We start from the raw sequence: 21,232 nt of genomic DNA, 5'->3' as shown, positions 1-21,232 counted from the left end.
AAGCTACCATTTAAAAAACAGACTGGAGTATAATATTTAATATTAAATATTAGAACTTCTGCAAGATTATTATGGAATGGGTAATATACTTTTTAGAATCTAGAGAGTTGAGTTTTCCTATTTCTGGCTTTTTTTCTGAGGATTATTATACATCAACAAAACAGGTTAATAATTTAAAATAAACTGTTAAGTACTGATGGTATTTTATCTTCCAGAGTAACATTTTGTCTTAGCGTGAAACACTACTTCTGTTCCAGCCTCCATTCAGTAATGTTTTTAAAAATTAACTATCTTCATTTAATAATACATAGTACCCAGTTCCAGTATCCGATCCTTTTGTTCTTTCTTAAGTCTCAGCATTGTGCCATTTTTATTGTGAATCTTTATATTGAGTCCTTTAGTCATAAAAATTCTAAAATAGAACACTATTTAAGTTATCTGCTTTTTAATTTTCTCTTACATGTTTTCCCCAAAATGAGATTCTTCTGTTTTCAGCATTTTAGAGGTTAATTGTGCTTTTTCCATCTTGTAATGTCCTTCTTTTTTGTTAAGATGCACAATATTGGAGCCAGCTGTTACTCTTGAATAAATGGCCAATTTTGTCCATCGTACACAAATTTGTAACAAATAACAGAGCTGGGATGCATTAGGCAACATTCATAATATATAACCCACAGCTTTCGTTTTTATGATTTAGTGACATTTCAGGATATTTGTAAATGTGAAGATTGTTTCAACCATATGTATCCACTTCATTTTAATTTGCCAGTGTCAGTAATTCAAAAGAAAGAAACATTTTGTATTGGATGCAAACAGTTCCTCAGGTGCTCACGATAAAACTTAATGGCCACCATCTTTACTTGTAGTCATTGTAAGCAGTTTCATCAAAATGGGCAATATTTTTTAATTTAAAAGATTCAGTAGATTTAGCAACTCTCTATTGCCATATATATTTAGAACATTGATTTTTGTCAGTTTTGAGCAAATAAATCTCAGTCCTTTGATATCTAGTCATTTTCACGGGATAGTGAAACACATTGTGAAGTAAATTGGACTCATATAGAAATATGTTTGAGGTTTGTATTAACAATGATTGCTGCGGGGATGAGGCCATTATGGCTCCCATCTGATTTAACAACATAATTTCCTATAGAAGCTACTGAGTTCAGCATTATGCATATATGATTTTCTTAACAAGAGAGCTCTCTTGAATGTTGATAGTTCAAAAAGAAATATACAAATGAATCTATAAAGTTAGAAGGAAAATGAATTCTTCAGTTACATCCAACTAAAAATTTATCTCATCTGCAGTTTTTTAATCTTAGATAATCTCTTAGATAATCTCAACAGTTTTATCTCTGTAATCAAGGCAGCATATGCTCAGGAAAGGCAAGCCAATTTTTCATTTTAAGTAATAATTTATAAAGATATTTTTAAGGTCTAGATGTATGGATTTATGTGCCATACATACCCTTAGAATACACTGAAAGTCTAGATTAATAAATTTTTAGGGAATATATATTATGGCTAGATTGTATGGGCTATAAGAAATGAATAAGATATTTTTGATGTTTGAAGTTATTCCTACATTTTTTCTGTCTAGTCATCTAGACAAACTGACTAAAGTAAAAGTGTAGTTTTAGCATAAAATTAGTTCCTTCAGCTCTTGGGGAGATAATTGGGTTTTGTAGAGATTTTAAAGTAATTTCTCAAGTTTGAAGTCTTAGAAGAAAAATATGACTTCTCTGTTTAGTGGTCAAGGTAGATAAAGTGAATATTTAAATCTTGGAGAAAATGTGGGGAGATTCACAAATATCTGACACTATTCATGTTGTAGCACACAGCTGTTGCTAATGGTGTTGAGTTGTAATAGTTAATACTTTTAAAGCATTTGTGGAATTGAGGTTTTATAAAAATTAAGGAATATTACAAAATCCTTCAGGTAAAGGTGACAGTATAAAGCATACACATAGGTTCTCAGTTCTAATACTCAAAGTCCCTATCTTATAGGATGAAAGGGGAAAACCATGACAGTTGGTCACCTTAACAATCAGATATAGTATAAAATGTGAATGAAAATAGGAATAAATTTTTAATGTTTGGATTCTATTAAGAATAAGCACAAGAGTGATCTTATTACTACCATTAATTCATATTTTGTAGATCTCTGGGCATTATTAAAATGGTTTTATACTTGTTTCCATAACTATAAGTAGGAAGGAAAGCTTCTTGGGCCTAAATGTAATTGAGAATTTATATTTTCATTAATGAAAATATGTATGAACATTAGGTAGAAAACTTCATAGAGTGAATTGTCAAACAGTTGGGGGTTTTGTAGCTTTAAGTAGGGCTGAAAATGGCTCTTAGAGTGCAGTAAGATCTGGTATCTTTTTAGTGCTTATTATTAAACTAGTGATTTTTCTCTCCTCACCTCTAGAAGTAGACAAAGGTGCAGGTATATCATATTATAAAGATATTTTGTATACTGATGCTTTGTACAGCCTAAAGATTTGCTTTACCTAATTCTTAAAGTCTGGAGGTAAGCACTTATCATCACAATTTACTGTTTCATTTTGAGTCCTTGCCTCCACTGTGTATTTATATTTACTTATACCTTTTGTCACAGATCAGCCTCTTTATTTTTGAGACCTGGTGTATCCCCTAGAACTTAACATTGAGAGAAAGGTCAGTTTGTTTCCTGTGGAAGAAGAGTGGTGAAATAAAGAGAACCTTTTTTTTTTTTTTTTTTTTTTTAGTATTCTTTTCAGTCATTGCCAGGGTTTGGGTTTCTTTGAACACATAACTATTGTATTGGCTGTTTAACTGAAATATAAATATTTTAGAACCTTTGTTATTGTTTCATCAGAAAAGTATCCTTTCTGCTTTATATAATTTTAAAAGGATTATTGTGATTTTTTTAATTGTATCTTGAAGTCAAGCTTTTATGTTGAGGTGTGATTTTGCATTTATAGCAGATGTATAGAGAAGATACATTTTAAAACCTGCTTTCCAAAAATACGTTGATTTGAGGCAAACTTGTCAAAATTCTGTAAGTACTGTATTTCAGAAAACTCTCAAAATGAGGAATTTTATTTGAACTAAAGTTAAGCTGGCCAGGTTCTTGCCCCTTTGCCTTCTGCATTACAGATCATGGGATGAGTCCTGTTGCATAGGATCCACAGTCTTTTTAATGCTTAACTTTTAGAATAGGCACCTGTGCAGTAAGCAGGCCAGTATGCATTGCGAGATTTGGTAGAAAGCCTGCTTATGACTTTAAAGCACTAAATATTTTAATGCCAAGTGAAAAGTACAAAGGAATACATCCAGTATGGTACAGTTTTCAGGATGTTCAAAGATAAAGCCAAATGCTATTGTGTAGGAACACACACCCATTTGATAAAGCTTCAAACCAAAACTAAGTGAGTGGTTAACAATCAGAATGGTGATTACTTTTGATGAGAGGATTCTCTAGGAAGCATCATTGTTACTGGCAGTGTTCTCTTAAGTTTGGCACTGGGTTTATAGTTACTGGTTCGTGTTATCATTATATCTCATGAGTTACATACACTATAACTACTTGGGTGTTGTACATATCAAATTTTTCACTAAATGAAATAACTGGATTCTATCCTGTTAAAATGAGAAAGGTGTAGGAATTTCATTGTTCAAGCCTAAAAGTTGGTAGCTTTTTATAAATACTTAAGCCCTTTTCTGAATATCTTTTCCATTGCAGTGTCTAGAGTTTTATATAGTTTTTTATTAGAACCTCAATTAATTCATGCAGCTATAACAGCTGGTGGCATTTAGATTCTAAATATTGCTTATTCTCATGTGGATGCATCATTAGAATCAGGTGTTGTAATCACCCATTGCTACAGTAGATGGAGAGTCAGCCAGAATAAATATAGTTCTGGAGATGCAGAGGGAATAATTTGAAAATGTAATTTGTACGTAAGAATTTATTTTGTTTATGCATGTGGTTATAATTTTTTTATCTTTCAATAAGAATAGCATGTAGGCAAACACACTGGTTTTGTTAGATGTGTTACTTGATAAGTGTTTGATTATATCTGTAAGAGGCTGTCTCTTAAATTCGTACCTGATTTTAACACTATTTAGCAAATACTTCAGCTCTGTTCGGTGAAGCACTGGGCATACAGATGCCTCCGTGTGTCTGGTTGTACCTTCATCTGACCTGTTGCGGTGAAATTGCCTGCTTCCTTCCTTGCAGCTACCTTTCATTTATTTAGTTCCAGTCATTCCACTTTAACTCAATAACCAATTTTTGCAAAAGCCTAACTTTTCACTCTGTATATTGACAAACTGTTGACACATTCCTAGAGATGTTTTTAAGAAACAGTAACTTTTCTTTTTTCCACTCAGCCGCCGATAAAGATGATAGTTCAGAAGACCTGTCAGTGCCAAGTAGTCCACATACAGAAGCTATACAGCATAGTTCTGTCAGCACATCCAATGGAGTCAGTTCAACCTCCAAGGCCGAAGCTGTGGCCACCTCAGTCCTCACGCAGATGGCGGACCAGAGTACAGAGCCTGCGCTTTCGCAGATTGTTATGGCTCCTGCCTCCCAGTCACAGCCCTCAGGAAGTTGATTAGAAACCTGCAGTGCAGCAGTTTTAGATACTCATTAGTGACTTCAAAGGGAAATCAAGGAAAGACCAGTTTCCATTTATGCGAAATCTGTGGTTGTAAATTTTTTTTTTTTTTTTTACTTGAAATTAAATTCGGCTCTAAAGTTGGTGTAGCAGCATTTGATGATAGACTGAACAACAGTTTTTAGTCTCTGGAAAAAGACTGATTTTGCTTTTTTTATAAATATTGTTAGATTTATTAATTTTCTGTGCTCAATGTGTAAATTGTATTATAATTCATTGTGGTTTATTTCACTTTTAATTTGGTGGTGTTTTAATAAATGGGGGTGTTACTGAATCTCTTCCCACTTCCATTTCTTTTGACCACCTCTTAATCCTCAGCTGTGATGGTAGTATTGTTTATCATTTATACCAAAGTTCTGCATAGTCCCTATTGACTTTGTAATAATAACAAGGTCATAAAGCACTAGCAAGAGAAAGATAGAGATTTGCTTTTAATCTTTTTGCCTTTTATTTTGCACATTATGCAAAAGGAATAACATTAGCGAACACTTTTTTTAAGTGAGTGAAACATGGTGAGAGACATACGGTGCTTTTATGCACACTCTGAAACTAAATCAAGATCATTAATCGTGCATTTTCTTTTAAGATTTTAAGTAGACATGAATTTTGGAATCCTTTATCATTTCAAAATGACTATTTTTCAAGTCTTAAATTCAGTATTTTAGACCGTATGTTTTGAGGCTAATAAAATACGAAATTACATAATCTATGATACAGGGTTATCCGATATAATAATTTTTTGAAATTAGGTTTGGTTTTGGTTTTCTTTTTTTGCAGATTTCAGGTTACAAACTGAGAAGTTTATGCATAATCAAGTATGGTATGGTTGCCAGAAAAAGCCTAAAAATTACTTAGAAAATTTAAGACTGTTTACCCCCCATTGTCTTGTACTTGCAAGCTAACTTGTACTTATTCTTGTGAAAGCACTGTCATCTTTTAGTAGCAAATTTTGATAACGTTTCTCGTGGGAAAAAAATCAGTATCTATCTTTAGAACAATGTAATTATAATGTGAGAAGCAAGAGTGAATGAGAGAGAGTGTATGAATGTGTGTGTATGTATGTTTCTTTCAATAGTTTATGCCAGCAGTCTTTGCTTGAATGTTTAACGATGCCTTCAGTGTGATGCTGGCCAATAGATGATTGCAATTTAAAATGTCATTACTGTGCAGGCTTGGATAACTAACATTCCATGATGTAGTTTGTTTCTGATGAGATGATTGTAGGTACACTTTCCTCATTATCCAATCATCTGTGGGATACTGAGTTTTCTAATGTGCCATTATCTATTTTTATTCTGCAGTTATGTTCAAAATACAGTACAATATTTTAAAATAGACTAAATTGTTAAAAATAAAGTAGTAGATGTGTGTAAGAAAACTTTGTAAAATAGTTGAGTCCTACCCAGTAGCAACTTCTGGCATTCAAGCAGGATTCCATTATGTAAATATCTGTAATGCATTTATAATAAGTTGTGTAGTTTGTTCTGCATCTATACTACACTATTTACGAACGTCTCAGTGCCATCTCCTAATGAGACTGACATTTAAAAAACCTATATCGAAGATCCTTGATAATTCAAGGAAATATCCCACCTGCCTAAGTTCCAGACTGGGAAACATTCAAATTATACAAATGACATTTCAGGACTTTTAAGTATGAAGATAATAGGATTTTTATTGTTTGGCTTATTAAAAGTGAGCGTTTTTAGTTGATAATTCTACTTCTAAATTTTTTTTATTTTTAACTGATTTTATAATTTTAAAGTAATGAATTTTTAATCGTGATTTTGCCATAGTTATGCTAAGGAGTTGATCTCAAAGGCACAAAATATGAATTCTGCAAGAAGGCTATTTTTTATTGTAGTTTGAATGGGTTAGGAAAAGCCTCAATTTTTCACTCTCCTAAGTCCTTCAGTACATTTTTCTTTCATTTTATTATTTATGCAAGTTAAAGTTTTTTGGTAACAGGAATTCTTGCAACTGTAAAATAAAACTACATAGGTGTAAGAAGTCATGTAAACGGTTAATGAACTTTTATCAAGGTTAGCAAAACTTTCATTGTAAATCAGTCTGTACTCAGCAAATAAAAATCATTATTAGTTGTATAAACACAAATTCCATTTTGACTTTCAGGATGTCACACTACTTCTGTACCTAGCATTTTGAGTCCTTATATTTGCAATGTTACACAAACTGTACTACTTTCTTTTATGTGCAGTTTGCATGAGTAAACCATCAGAGAATAAATTCTATCTTTAAATTATGTTCATAATTTGCTTGTCCTTACCTATCTTTCATAAAGTAACATCACCTGATAATGATACGGGGTTTTTTTTTCCTTCAGGACATTTATTACCTGAGAAGAACCAGGTAGTCTCTTTCTGTGATAAAATTCATTCCTTCTCAAAAATTTTTCAACCGCAAGGTGCTCAGGCCTTGTTCTTCTCTGCATTCATTCCTTAAACCCCATTCATATACAGTGAACCTTTAATGATCCCCAGCCTGGAACATTCCCTCAACTACAGCCACACACAGATCCACCAGCCTTTGGCATCTCTTGGCAACTGCCTAACAAAAGATCTTAAATATAACATGTCCAACTTGTATGTCAAATGCAGTTCAGTGTAACATGTCCAGCACTGATTCTTCATCATCCCCCACCTTCTCTTCAAGTACGCTTCTCCAGCCGTCTTTCATAAGGCACAGATGACAGCTCCATTCTTCCAGTTGCTTAAGCCAGGACAACTCTGTTGTCATCCTTGATTCCTCTTTTCTCGCATATCCTACCTCCGGGCTATCAGGACATGCTATTGGCTTCACCTTCAGAACAATCCATAATTCAACCACTTCTCACCCTGCACAGTGCTATCATCTTGATCCGTGCACTCATTATTCCTCACGCATGTTACTGTATTTGCCTTGTAATTGTCTCCTTGCTTCCACCCTTCCTACTGCAGCCCATCCTCAGTACAACAGCTACAAAAGCACAACATTTGTGCTCTCCAAATATGACTCAACTTTTAGCATGTCTCTACTCCAAGTCCTGGAGCCCACTCCTCATTGTACTCTCAAAGCTGGAGTCCTTAAAGTGGCCTGCAACATGATTTGCTCACCGACCCCCGTGCTGTTATATCTCTGAACTCTTGTACAACATTGTTTTATTCAGTGAATGAGTGCTAACTTGGTGTGTTGCTCATTATTCTAGGCCCTTGGGATACACCAGTAGCCCAAACACAAAAATCCCTGCCTTTGTGGAGAGCTACATTCTAAAGAGGGTGGGTGGGAAGGTGTTGGGGAAACACAATTAACATACCAAGTACATTGTATATTATGTTAGAAGTGGTCAGGGCTAAGTGAAGAAATAGGCTAGAGAGCACATGAAGTGGTATTTCAGTCTTTTTCAGATTGAGCCAATCTGAAAGAAATGCAAAAAAAAAAAGAAAAATCACATGGCAATTTTTTACTTTAAGGTACACATTCTAACAAATGTACATAATCTGGATTACGTGAGATTAGATTTCATGAAGACAATCTGATGTACTTCTCTAACAAAATTTGGTGAAATTTTAAAAGGTCAAACTCACATTTGCATTGATTTGTTTCAGAGGACAGGAAAGATAATCTTGTCTCTGGTGTATACTTACTATTAAATGTAGTTTTATTAACTCTGCATCTCAGACTACTATAGTGTTTAATGTTTGACTTTAAGAATTGTGAGAATGTAACTATGGGAGAACCCTGTTTACTCCTAGGCCTTCCTTTATGTAATACACACATGCACAGAAACACAGGAAAAAATGCCTAGAGAACACAGTTATCAAGACAATTAATTCTAAAAGACATTTAGAAGAAAAATATTTTCAGTCTGACATTTCTAGATACCTTGACCATAGGATAATGGTTACTTTTGAAGGAAAGTTCTACTATTTTGTGTCTGATGTAGTTATAGAAAATCATTTCTTCTTTAAACTATTATTAAATACAAATTCTCACTTTACAAAAAAAAAAAAGTACAAGTATTTCCAGTCTAATAATTGACTGAGACATGGGTGTTCATTGAGGCAAAATATTAAGATCTTAGAGAGTTAACATCCTTCTATGTGGAGAAAAGCACACATAAAATTTAGAATAAAGACCTTTCTGGAAAAAGCATCCTACCATTTAAGTAAATGGTGAGTTGCCAATTATATATATTGCCATAGAAAAAGCACAATCAGTGAAAATGTTTCAAAACTAAAAGATATATTCTAAAATAACAAAGGCCATGTGACACTGGAACCTACAATAAAAGAAAATACAGTTTTATTGTATTGTAGCAGTCCAAAGCACCAAATCTAAAGTTAATTGTAAAATATCAAATATGTCATGGCACTCTAAAAGGGTTTTGTTATTCAGCAGTGAGCCAGTGGGCTGCATCTTTTTTCTCAAACATGAAAATTTTTCCAGTGGCTTTTTGAGAAGGGGAAGTCATTAGTATAACCTGGTCATTGTCACAGTGCTTTCCCTTGCCTCTTTATTTTGTATTAAATTTTACGTTTAAGATCATTCCTTGAGCTAGAATTTCACAAAATAGTTGCCATGGCTTTATCATGCATTATCTCAATTGTTTGACAAAATATTTGAGTCTAAATCTCATTTTTAACTTGTCACGTCAAAGGTTGGTTTACTTTATTCACTAATCCTAGGTTTTGCTTTCTGTGAAAGTAGACGCAGCACCACCACCCAAAAAAGAATGTTCTCCCAAAAGAGGACCTTTTAAAATTATATTTGCTGATTTTTTTAAAAGCATGTAAATTAGAGATGTGATTTTCTATAGCCTGACACAAAATCTAAGCAATAATTATTTAATGGGGTTTACTTAGCAGAATTTAAGATGATAGAGTTATTTGTTGTAAGTTTCTCCACTGGGAACAAGTGCATTATGTTTATGAGGAAATGAAATTTGTCAATACATTTATGTTCAAAAGTAAACCCTTTCGCGTTACCCATTATTACTGTATTGTTTCATGTTTTTCTACTAGTAATCTTTTAATTTAAACATGTAGCTAATAAGTTCTTTTGTCCATTTTGATAAATTGTACTTGTTAAAATTGTCATAGGGTCTAACTAACATCAGTGAAAAAATGGGGGTAATATAACTATCCTAGCATTAATTTGGACATTTAAAAAATCCAATAACTATTGACTTTCCCCAACTGCTAAATTTTTAGGAAAGTACTTATTTTACATCTCAATTTATTCAGCTCAGCTAATGGTTTCTGAGGTGACTTCCAGCACCATGAGTCAATCTGCTAATGCATAAACATCCTTGTCAACAGCTTAAGTTAACACATTACAAGCAAAGCTCTTAAAATCTTTTCCATAATATTAAAGGTAGAATAAAACTGGCTGCAGTTCTTTTTTATGGACTAGAGTGTATTTGTGACAAGGTAACATTAGATAACAATTTTGAAAAGATGTTTCCATTATCATTTTTCATTAATAAGTGTCCTATTTGTAGAAGCTGTATGAGTGCCTCAAAAATAGCTGTTGTTGAAACTGACATTGTTTTGTAATATAAGAACTTGCATAAAAGACATCTGTACGCTTGCTGTAATCAGAGGCATATATAAAATCATATTAATTTAAAAATATTTTACCCTCTCAGAATTCTCCCCCACCCCAATCTTTTACCAGAATTTCTTTTTTAAGATATATTTACTGGGGGCACCTGGGTGGCTCAGTGGTTGAGCATCTGCCTTTGGTTCAGGTCGTAATCCTGGGGTCCTGGGATCCAGTCCTGCATCAGGCTCTCCACAGGGAGCCTGCTTCTCCCTCTGCCTGTGTCTCTGCCTCTCTCTGTGTGTCTCTCGTGAATAAAATCTTTTTTTAAAAAAAGAGCCCAGTACAGAGCTCGATCTCATGACCTTCTATGACCTGTGCTGAAATCACTGTGCTGAAATCAAAGAGTCAGATGCTCAACTGACTGAGCTACCCAGGTGCCCCTTTGCTAGAATTTCTAACATAAAAAAATATTTTAGGTTTCTCTTGCTGGTGGAAGTACTTATGAGCATTGATTGGCCCACTAAATGACAGGCCATGGAAGAGAAGAATTTGGCTGTTAAGTACTAGTGAACACCTGTTTTGTACTGAGGTGTTGGACTACAGAGACCATAGTAGAAATAAAGACCAGGATCCTACTTTCAAGTAGGATCCATTTGGAAAAACAGCATACTTGTTACACATATGATAGGAAATAATCACAGTGTACAACTTACGAAACAGGTTTTTGTAAGTTCAGAAAAGGAGACAGACCACATTAGATTTGAGCTTCACCTTAAATTATGAATGAGGTTGGGGTTGAAAGAAGAAAGGAATGATAAGAGGTTAGAGAAATATGTTCACACGACAATGGAGAAACTGGAAAAAGATTGGGAATGAGAAATGATACTGTGTGGCTAGAATAGGTCAAGATTATAGAGGTCTTCAAAGTTGACTGGGACATTTCAGAAAAGGGACATGAGAAAAGTGGATTAAGGAACAGACAGTAATAGGCTGGCCCACATGAAAATCAGCTACCAAGTTGCAGTAATTCAGGCATGAGTTGTAATAAGGACTAGGGAAGAAGGGCCAATGGGTAGCAAAAGGAATAGGTCTAAGAAATAGTTTGCAAGAAATACCTTTAGAATGTATAGACTAAAAGATGATGAAAAGCAAAAGAGGAAGACTCCCGTTTTTCAAGCTTAAAAGATGGGAATGGTGGAAGAATAAGTTGGGAAAGGGAGCTAATTTGGGCAGGACAGGAGATTAGTATTTTGGAGATTAAATACAAATGTCCAGACTCCACCAAAAAGCTACTAGAAGCAATTAATTCAGTATGGTCACAGGATACAAAATCAACATACAGAAATTATTGCATTTCTATACCCTAATAATGAAGTAGCAGAAAACAATTCCATCTCTAATTGCACCAAAAAGAGTAAAGTACCTAGGAATAAACTCAACCAAGGAGGTGAAAGACCTGTACTGTGGAAACTATAAAACATCAGTGAAAGTAATTGAAGATGACACAAACAAATGGAAAGATACTTCATGCTTATGGACTGGTTGGACAAGTACTGTTAACATACTGCCCCAAATAATCTACAGGTCTAATGCAATCCCTTTCAAAATACCAACAGCATTGTTCACAGAACTAGAACAAATAATACTAAAATTTGTATGGAACACACACAAAAAAAAACCCAAATAGCCAAAGCAATCTTGAAAAAGAACAAAACTGGAGATACCACAATCTCAGATTTCAAGAAATGTACTATCAGGCTATAGTAATCAAAACAATATAGTATTGGTACAAAAATAGACACATAGGTAGAGAACCCAGAAATAAACCCACAGTTATTTGGTTAATCTACAACAAAAGAGGCAAGAATATACAAGTGGGGGAGAAAACAGTCTCTTCACCAAATGTTCAGAAAATTGGATTGGATAGCTGCACGCAAAAGAATGAAACTGGACCACCTTCTCACACTATATATAAAAAATAAACTCAAAATGGATTAAAGCCCTAAATGAGAGACCTAAAACCATAAAAATCCTAGAAGAGAGCATAGACAGTAATTTCTCTGACATCAGCCATAGCAACATTTTTCTAGATAAGTCTTCTAAGTTGAAGGAAACAAAGCAAAAATAAACTGTTGAGACTGCATCAAAATGAAATGCTTCTGCACTGCAAAGGAAACAAGACAACCTACTGAATGGGAGAAGATATTCGCAAATGAGATATCTGATAAGAGGATAATACCAAAAATACATAAAGAACTTCTACAACTCAACACCCAAAAGGCAAATAGTCCATTTAAAAAACAGGCAGAAGACATGAACAGACATTTCTCCAAAGAAGACATCCGGATGGCCAACAGACACCTGAGAAGATGCTCAACATCACTCATCATCAGGGAAATGCAAATCAAAACCACACTGAGATAGCACCTCACACCTGTCAGAATAAAAAAATCAAAAACACAAGAATCAAAACAAGTGTTGGCAAAAATGTGGAGGAAAAAGAACCCTTTTGCACTTCTGGTGGGAAGGCAAACTATGGAACAAAGTATGGAAGTTCCGTAAAAAGTTGAAGTAGGTTATGATCCAGTAATTCCACTACTGGGTACTTACCCAAAGAATATGAAAACACTAATTCAAAAAGACATATGCACCCCTATGTTTATTGCGGCATTGTTTACAATAACAAAGTCATGGAAGCAACCCAAGTCATTGATGATAGGTGAATGGATGGAGTGAAGTAGTGTGTGTGTGTGTGTGTGTGTGTAGAATAGAATAGAATATTACTCAGCTGTAAAAAAAGAATGAAATCTTTTGCAACATCCATTTGCAACAACATGGATGGATCTAGAGGGTATAATGCTAAATGAAATAAGTCGTGTGAAGGACAAATACCATATGATTTCACTCGTGGAATTTGAGAAAACAAATCGGCAAAGAAAAAACAGACTTAAATATAGAGAACTGGTGCTTACCAGAGAGGCGGTGGGGGGTGGGGGTTGAAGTAGGTGAAGGGGATTAAGAGCACACTCTCCGGGATGAGCAGTAATATATAGAATTGTTGAATCACCATATTGTACAACTGAAACTAATAAAACACTGTATATTAATTATACTGAATTTTTTAAAATGTAAATATCCAAGAAGCACATAAAAATGTAGTAATACTTTCCAGTGAGTATATCATTGACTAGGGTACCTCCATTTATCTCATTCAATCATTATCCCAACCCTATGATAATACTACGGTTTTACTAAGAAAAAAGAATTGACAGCAAATTTAGAAGTTGATTGTTAAAATCCTGAGGCTGAATTATCTTGAATTATTTGAAAGACAAGATGTAATGGGAGACAGGTGGAAGATCAAGTCTTGAATATTATCATATGATTATAAGAGAGAGAGAACCCAGATAGTATAATAACTCGTTTCTGTGGTGCTCTACAATATATTACATACTTTTATAGATATTAACTTATTAGAACCTCTGAATCCTATGAGGATGGCATTATCTCACTTTATTATATATATTTTTAAGATTTATTTATTTTGGAGAAAGAAAGTGTGTATAGGGGGGAAGGGCAAAGAGAGGAGAGAGAGAATCCCAAGCAGGTTCCTCACTGAGTGTGGAACCCGACACGGGGCTCAATCCCACGACCCTGGGATCACAACCAAGAGTCGAATGCTCAACCAGCTGAGCCACCCAGGCGCCCCATCTTCATTTTAAACAAGAAATCAACCTCAAAAGTTGTTATTTAATCTGCCACACGGCCAGTAAGTGGCAGGATCAGTATATACACCCATCTCCTAATCCCAAATAAAAGTGTGTTTTCCACCACAGACACGAGAAGCAAAATTTAAAACAAGTGATTTACATGCAACAAAAATGTCAAAGGTTGTGAAGATGAAAATTGCCACTTAATTTAGCAATGTGATTTTTTTTTTTTTTAAACCTATGGGACAGTACAATGGTTTGAGCAAGTGACAATAGGCACTTGGATTTTATCTCCCATCAGGGGATGGCAGAGAAATACTGGGCTTTCTGATTTTTGAAACTACACCCTTATATTAAAGGAATACCTTGGAAGCACAAAGACAAAAGAAAACTTGTTACTGCCTGTGTTCCATGGGGGGGCCCCAGGTGGCTCAGTCAGTTAAGCATCTGCCTTCTGCTCAGTTCATGATCTCAAGGTCCTGGGATCAAGCCCCACTGCTCAGCGGGGAGCCTGTTCCTCTCTCTCCCTCCGCCCGCTGCTTCCCCTGCTCATGCTTGTTTGCTGTCAAATAAATACAATCTTAAAAGAAAGTCTCCCCTAAAAAATGGAACACCCCTGCTCTGTGTAGTTGAGTTCCATTGTTTCCATGTGCACCATCCACATGATCTATGAAATCAAGCTGAAAAATTAATGGGATAATTTTGGGGACAAATGAAACATTTCTACAAGTGAACATTCCTGCAGTCCAGGTCATACTCAAGTGTCGCATCAGGAAAAAATTGCCTGACTAAAAATAAGTGTATGTTGGAACAAACGAACAAAACTGCCACAAAATAGGATTAGCAAACAACAGGAGGATTAGAGCACCGAGAACTTGAGCTAATAAAACAATAATCTGAAAGAAAATACAAACACATTAAAATGACTAAGGAATAAAAGAACTCAAAACTGTAAGAAAATGAGACACTATGAAATATGAACAGGGAGATTTGAAAAATAATCACTAGAAAGTTTACCAGTGAAAAATATACATGTTGAAATTAAAAGGCAAGTATGCTAAGTGTAGACTAGAAGCAGAGAATAGTAAACTCAAATTAGACCTGAAGAAATTGGGGATCTCTGGGAGGCGCAGTGGTTTAGCGCCCGCCTTTGGCCCAGGGCACAATCCTGGAGACCAGGGATCGAGTCCCACGTCGGGCTCCCTGCATGGAGCCTGCTTCTCTCTCTGCCTCTCTCTCTCTCTCTCTCTCTCTCTCTCTCTCTCTCTCTCTCTCTCTCTGTGTGTCTATCATGATAAAATAAATCTTTTTTTAAAAATCATACAATGTGTGAAGAGATAATGAAGGAAATAGAAGAGAGAGAAGTTGTGAGTCAGATTAGATTAAGAAGCTCCTATGTGTGTCTAATAGGGATTCTAGAAGAAAAGAACTAAAAGAATGGGAGAAATTATTTTCAAAGAGATCATGACTGGAGATTATCTACAATAAAGACGTGAGTCCTCAAAATCAAGAAACAGTTTCCATAAGTCTAAATCTCTACCTGGACATACCACATTAATACTTTAGAACACCAAAGACCAAGAGACCATCTTAAAAGCAGAGCAACAGAGGAACAAGAACCAAAAAATGACAATGAATTTGTAATGGATGTCAGAAGAAAAAGGGAATAATATCTTTAAAGTGCTGAAGAATCCTTGCCAAATGTTAACACAGGAGTATTTTCTCTACTTGATGGTGTTTTTGAAGCCCCCCCAACCCAAAAAAGTTCATTTTAAAAATTGAAAAACACTGAGAGATAAACAACAGACCAGAATTCTATTATTTAACTGTTATTTAAGAGTGCAAGATCTTGAAAACCCAAGATGTCAAAGCCTGAGAGTTCCTGCTAAAATAGGACCATAGAGTGTGTAGCTGGAATTTCATAAATAGGAAGAGAAGAAAGGTTGAAAATGAACTAACAATCTAAAGTTATGAAAACAATAACAAAGAACACTAAAAAAATGATAAAGGAAAATGCCAGTGGAAATGGATTTTTTTTTTTTTTTAAATGAGAGTAGTTACAACGCTCAAAGTTGGCTTCTGAAGAAGGAACGGTGGAAAAGACAAACCCCTGGGGAAGATATTTTTTAAAAATCGAAAGAAAGGGTTATGGTTAGTGTCCTTTTCCTTATATAAGATTCTACTTCAATAAACTTTTTAAATTGTAACAAAAAAATAACAATGTTGAGAAGGGATTAAATTTAGCAGAGACATAAAATAGTAGAATAACAACTCCATAACAATAACCTAAAAACCTGATAAAGAGATAATTTTTCAGAAAATGTAATTCAAAAATTCAGAACTAGGTGAAGATTAAACAACATGCCACTGAACAACCAGTTGGCCAAAGAAGAAATCAAAAGAGAAACATTTTGAGACAAACTGAAATGGAAAATGCAATGCAGCAAAACATGGGACATAGCAAAAGCAGTCCTAAGAGAGAAGTTAATTCTGATAAATGCTTGCATCAACAAACAAGAAAAGTCTCGAATAAACAATGTAACTTTACACCTCAAGGAACTAGAAAAAGAACAAAGGCAAGCCACATTTAGTAGAAGGAACTAAATAACAAAGATCAGAATGGAAATAAATGGGGGCCCCTGGGTGGCTCAGTTGGTTAAATGTCTGCCTTTGGCTCAGGTCATGATCCCAGGGTCCTGGGATGGAGCCCCACATCCTCAGGCTCCCTGTTGAGCAGGGAGTCTGCTCCCTCTCCCTCTGCCACTCCCCACTGCTCTTTCTCTTTCTCTGTTAAATAAAATATTTTTTTAAATGAATAGAAATATATTAAATAGACACTAAAAAGACAATAGAAAAGAACAATAAAACTAAGAGCTGGTTCTTTGAGGAGATAACATTGACAAAGCTTTAGTTAGACTCACCAAGAAAAAAAAGAAGATTCAAAATTCGAAATAAAAAAGATGCAACAACTAGTACCACAGAAATACAAAGGATCATAAAAGGCCCCTAGGAACAATTATATGCTAATAAATTGACAACATAGAAGGAAGAGATAAATTCCTAAAAACATTAAACTTACCAAGACTGAATCAGGAAGAAATATGAAATCTGAAGAGACCAGTTATAAGTAGGGAGACTTAATTAGTAATCAATAACCTCACAACAAACAAAAGTCCAAAACCAAATTGGCAAATTCTACAAAACATTTAAAGACAATAACACTCCTCAAATTCTTCCAAAAAATAGAAGAGGGGGAACACTTCCCAACTCATTTTGCAAGGCCAGCATTATTCTGATGCCAAGACCAAACAAGGATGCCACGAGAAAATACAGTCCCAATATCCTTTATGAACATAGATTCAAAATCTTCAACAAAATATTAGCAGACCAAACTCAGCAAAACATTAAAAGAATCACACAGGGGCACTTGGGTGACTCAGTCAGTGAAGCATCTGACTCTTGATTTCAGCTCAGGTCATGATCTCAGGGTCCTAAGATCAAGTCCCACGTTGGGCCTCACATTCAGCTTGGGGTCTGCTTATCCCTCTCCCTCTGCTCCTTCCCCTGCTCTCACATTTGCTCTCTCTCTCTCATAAATAAAAATAAAATCTGAAAAAAAAAAGAATCATACATCATGATCAAATGATATTTATACCAGGGATGCAAGTGTGGCTCACTGTCTGCAAACCAATCAGTGTGAGATACCACATTAACAAGATGAAGGCTAAAAATCCTATCACCATCTCAAAAGACACAGAAAAAGCATTTGACAAAATTAAACATCCATTTATGATAAAACCTCTCAACAAAGTGAATATATAGGAAACGTACCTTGACATGGTAAAAGTCATATATGACAAGGGCACAACTAACATCGTACTCAGGAGTGAAAAGCTACAAGCTTTTCCTGTAAGATCAAGAACAAGGTAAAGAGGCCTACTTTTGCTCTTTCATTCAACATAGTACTGGAAATCCTAGCCAGAGCAAGTAGGCAAGACAAAGAAAATGAATCCAAATTGCAAAGGAAGAAATAAAATTGTCACTATTTACAGGTGAGCCCTAGAAAACCCTAAAGACTCCACCAAAACAACAACAAAACTGTTAGAACTAATAATTGAAATCAGTAAAGTTGCAGTATATAAAATGAATACAGAAAGATCTGTTGCATTTCTATACACTAATAATGAAGAAAGAGAATGTAAGAAAGTTATCCCATTTATCATTGCATCAAAAAGAATAAAATACCTAGGAATAAATTTAACCAAGGAGGCAAAGAACCTATCTGAAAACTATACAATATTGATGAAAGAAATTGAAGAAGACACAGATAAATGGAAAGAGACTGAAATAATTAAATTGTTAAAATGTCCTGATATTGTTGAAATGTCCATACTGCCTAAAGTAATCTATAGACTCACTGCAATCCCTATCAAAATTCCACAGGAATAGAAAAAAAATAATTCTAAAATGTGTATGGAACCACAAAAGACCCCAATTAGCTAAAGCAATCCTGAGAAAGAAGAGCAAAGCTGGGGCATCATTCTCCTTGATTTCAAACTACATTATAAAGCTATAATAATCAAAACAGTATGATTGGCATAAAAACAGACACAGATCAATGGAAGAGAAGGGAGAGCCCAGAAATACAGTCACACAAATAAGGTCAATTAATTTACACAAGGGAGCCAAGAATATACAATGGGGAAAGGACAGTCTCTTCAAGAAATGGTGTGGGAAGAGCTGGAGAGCCACATGCGAAAGAATGAAACTGAACAATATCTTAAACCATTCACTAAAATTAATTCCTAAAACTCTTAGGAGAAAATATAGGCAGTAAGCTCTTTGACATCAGTCTTGGTGATGAGTGTTTGGATTTGACATCAAAGCAAAGGCAGCAAAAGCAAAAATAAACAAGTGGGCCTACATCAAACTGAAAGGTTTCTGTACAGCAAAGTAAACCCTCAACAAAATGAGAAGGCAGGCTATGGAATGGGAAAGAATATTTGCAAATCATATGTCTGGTCGGGAGAAATAGCAAAAATATATCAAGAACTCATACCAAGCAAGTATAAGGTCTCCTACTCAATAGCAAAAACCCAAAATCTGATATAAAAATGGCAGAGGAAACATATTTTTTCAAAGAAGACCTACAGACGGCCAATATCACAAATCAGCAAGGAAATACAAATTAAAACCACAATGAGGTATCACTTTAGAATGGATATTATCAGAAAAATAAGTGTTGATGAGTACGTGGAGAAAAGGGAACCCTTGTGCACTGTTGGGAATGTACATTGGGGTGGCTATTGTGGAACAGTATAGAGGGTCCTCAAAACAACAACAAATAGAAATATCATATGGTGCACAATTCCACTTCTGAGTATTTATCCAAAGAAAATTAAAATACTAACTTGAAAAAATATATGCCCCCTCATGTTCATTACAGCATTGCTTAGAAGAGCCAATATATGGAAACTACTTAAGTGTTCACAGATGGATGAGTGTGTATGTATATCCAATGTACACACACACACACACACACACACACACACACACCCAATGGAGTACTATTATAAAGAAGGAAATCTTGCCATTTGTGACAACATGGATGACCCTTGAGGGCATTATGCTAAATGACATAGGTCAGATAGACCTAGACAAATACTGTATGATCTCACTTTTATGTACAATCTTAAAAAATAAAGTCAAAACAGAAAAACCTCCTGAGAATAGATTGATGGTTGCCAGATTTGGGGCTGTGGGGAGGTGGGCAAAATGGGTGCAAGGGGTCAAAATGTATAAACTCCGTATCCAGTGAGGATAGAATGTACAGCATGGTGACTATAGTTAATAATATTGTACTGCGTATTTGAAAGTTGCTTAGAGGATAAATATTCAAAGTTCTTAGCCGAAGAAAAAATTTTTATAACCATGTGTGGTGATGGATGTTAACTAGACTTACTGTGGTGATCATTTTGCAATATATACAAATATTAAATCACTATGTTGTACAACTAAAACTAATATGTTAAATGTCAATGGTAACTCAATAAAACAGATCATTGGGTAAAAGATGCATTCATTTTTCTATTTGTACAACAAATTACCACCGACTTATCAGCTTACAACGATACTTATTTGTTATCTCAGTTTTTTTTTTTTTTTTTTTTTTAGGCCAGAAGTCTGGGCATTGACAGAACTGGCTTCTCTGTTTTGAGTGTCACAGGCTGAAATCAAGGTGTTGGCTGGGCCGGTAATCTCAATCGAGGTTCTATATCCTCTCCCAAGCTCACTGCTTATTTACAGAATTCAGTCTCTCTCTCTCTCTCTTTTTTAAGGTTTTATTTATTTATTGGTGAGACAGAGGGGGGGGGGGGGCAGAGACACAGGCAGAGGATGAAGCAGGCTCCATGCAGGGAGCCCGACATGGGACTCGATCCCGGGTCTCCAGGATCACACCCTAGGCTGAAGGCGGCGCTAAACCACTGAGCCAACCTGGGCTGCCCAGAATTCAGTTTCTTAGTTGTAGGACTGAGATCACTCAAACACCATGACCAAATTCCTGTCCCCTTATGTTACTTCTCATGAGGCTGTTTGTAATCTTAAACAATTGCAAATCCTTACAGCAAGAGCACATTTACTTGACTAACATTTGAAAGAAATGGCCAGTGATTTGATGCCCTAAACTGCCACTGTGGAGATTTTCTCTTGTGTTCATCATGCTTCCGAGGTCCATTCTTTCATTTGAGTGAAATATAAATACTCCTTTGGACAGAGGAGGGATACCGACCCAGTACTACATCATCCTCCTTCAAGACAAACCAAAATAGCCCCAGTTTAAGCAACTCATCTCAAAATATAGAACTTCTTTCTAAAACTTAAAACAACTTTGTATCTTCCTAAAGGGAAAGTCTATTAGAAAAATTGTGTTTAGAAGGAAAGCCATAGTTAGGATTTTTTTTTTTGTAGGAATTTTTTTTTTTTAAGATTCTATTAATTTGAGAGAGAGAGACCGCATGAGTGAGGAGAGGGGCAGACAGCAGAGGGAGAAGCAGACCCCCCCACTAAGCAGCAGTCCCGATGCTGGACTCGATCCCAGGATCCTGGGATCAGGACCTGAACCAAAGGCAGACGTCAACCGACTGAACAACCCAGGCACCCCCAGATTAGGAATTTTAAAAAATAATTTCAAGATTTTAAGATCAGGTGTATCTAACTCTAAATTAGATTATATTTATGTTCTACTTGAACAACAAGCAGAAGCCATTAAGAAATTCACTACAAAAGCATTGCATGGGAACCCAA

The 21,232-nt window shown here is 35.3% G+C and overlaps 1 protein-coding gene across 10 annotated transcripts in view; it reads left to right on the top strand.

Annotated features, from left to right (window-relative positions):
* Positions 1 to 20,983, top strand: part of ATF2 (activating transcription factor 2) — a 102,690-nt gene extending 81,707 nt beyond the window's left edge. For 9 of the 10 annotated variants that reach the window (XM_041773738.1, XM_041773735.1, XM_041773733.1 and 6 more), the window contains one exon: positions 4,384 to 10,306. In XM_041773738.1, the coding sequence (XP_041629672.1) occupies positions 4,384 to 4,610 (227 nt within the window). In that variant the 3' untranslated portion in view covers positions 4,611 to 10,306. Of the gene's footprint in view, positions 1 to 4,383; positions 10,307 to 20,101 lie in introns of those variants that run through there. The other variant, XM_041773737.1, reaches the window with a different exon arrangement.
* The last annotated feature ends 249 nt before the right edge of the window (positions 20,984 to 21,232 follow it).

This window comes from Vulpes lagopus, chromosome 11 (assembly GCF_018345385.1).
Source record: "Vulpes lagopus strain Blue_001 chromosome 11, ASM1834538v1, whole genome shotgun sequence".
NCBI lineage: Eukaryota > Metazoa > Chordata > Mammalia > Carnivora > Canidae > Vulpes > Vulpes lagopus.
This window is presented reverse-complemented; position numbering and strand designations above follow the sequence as displayed.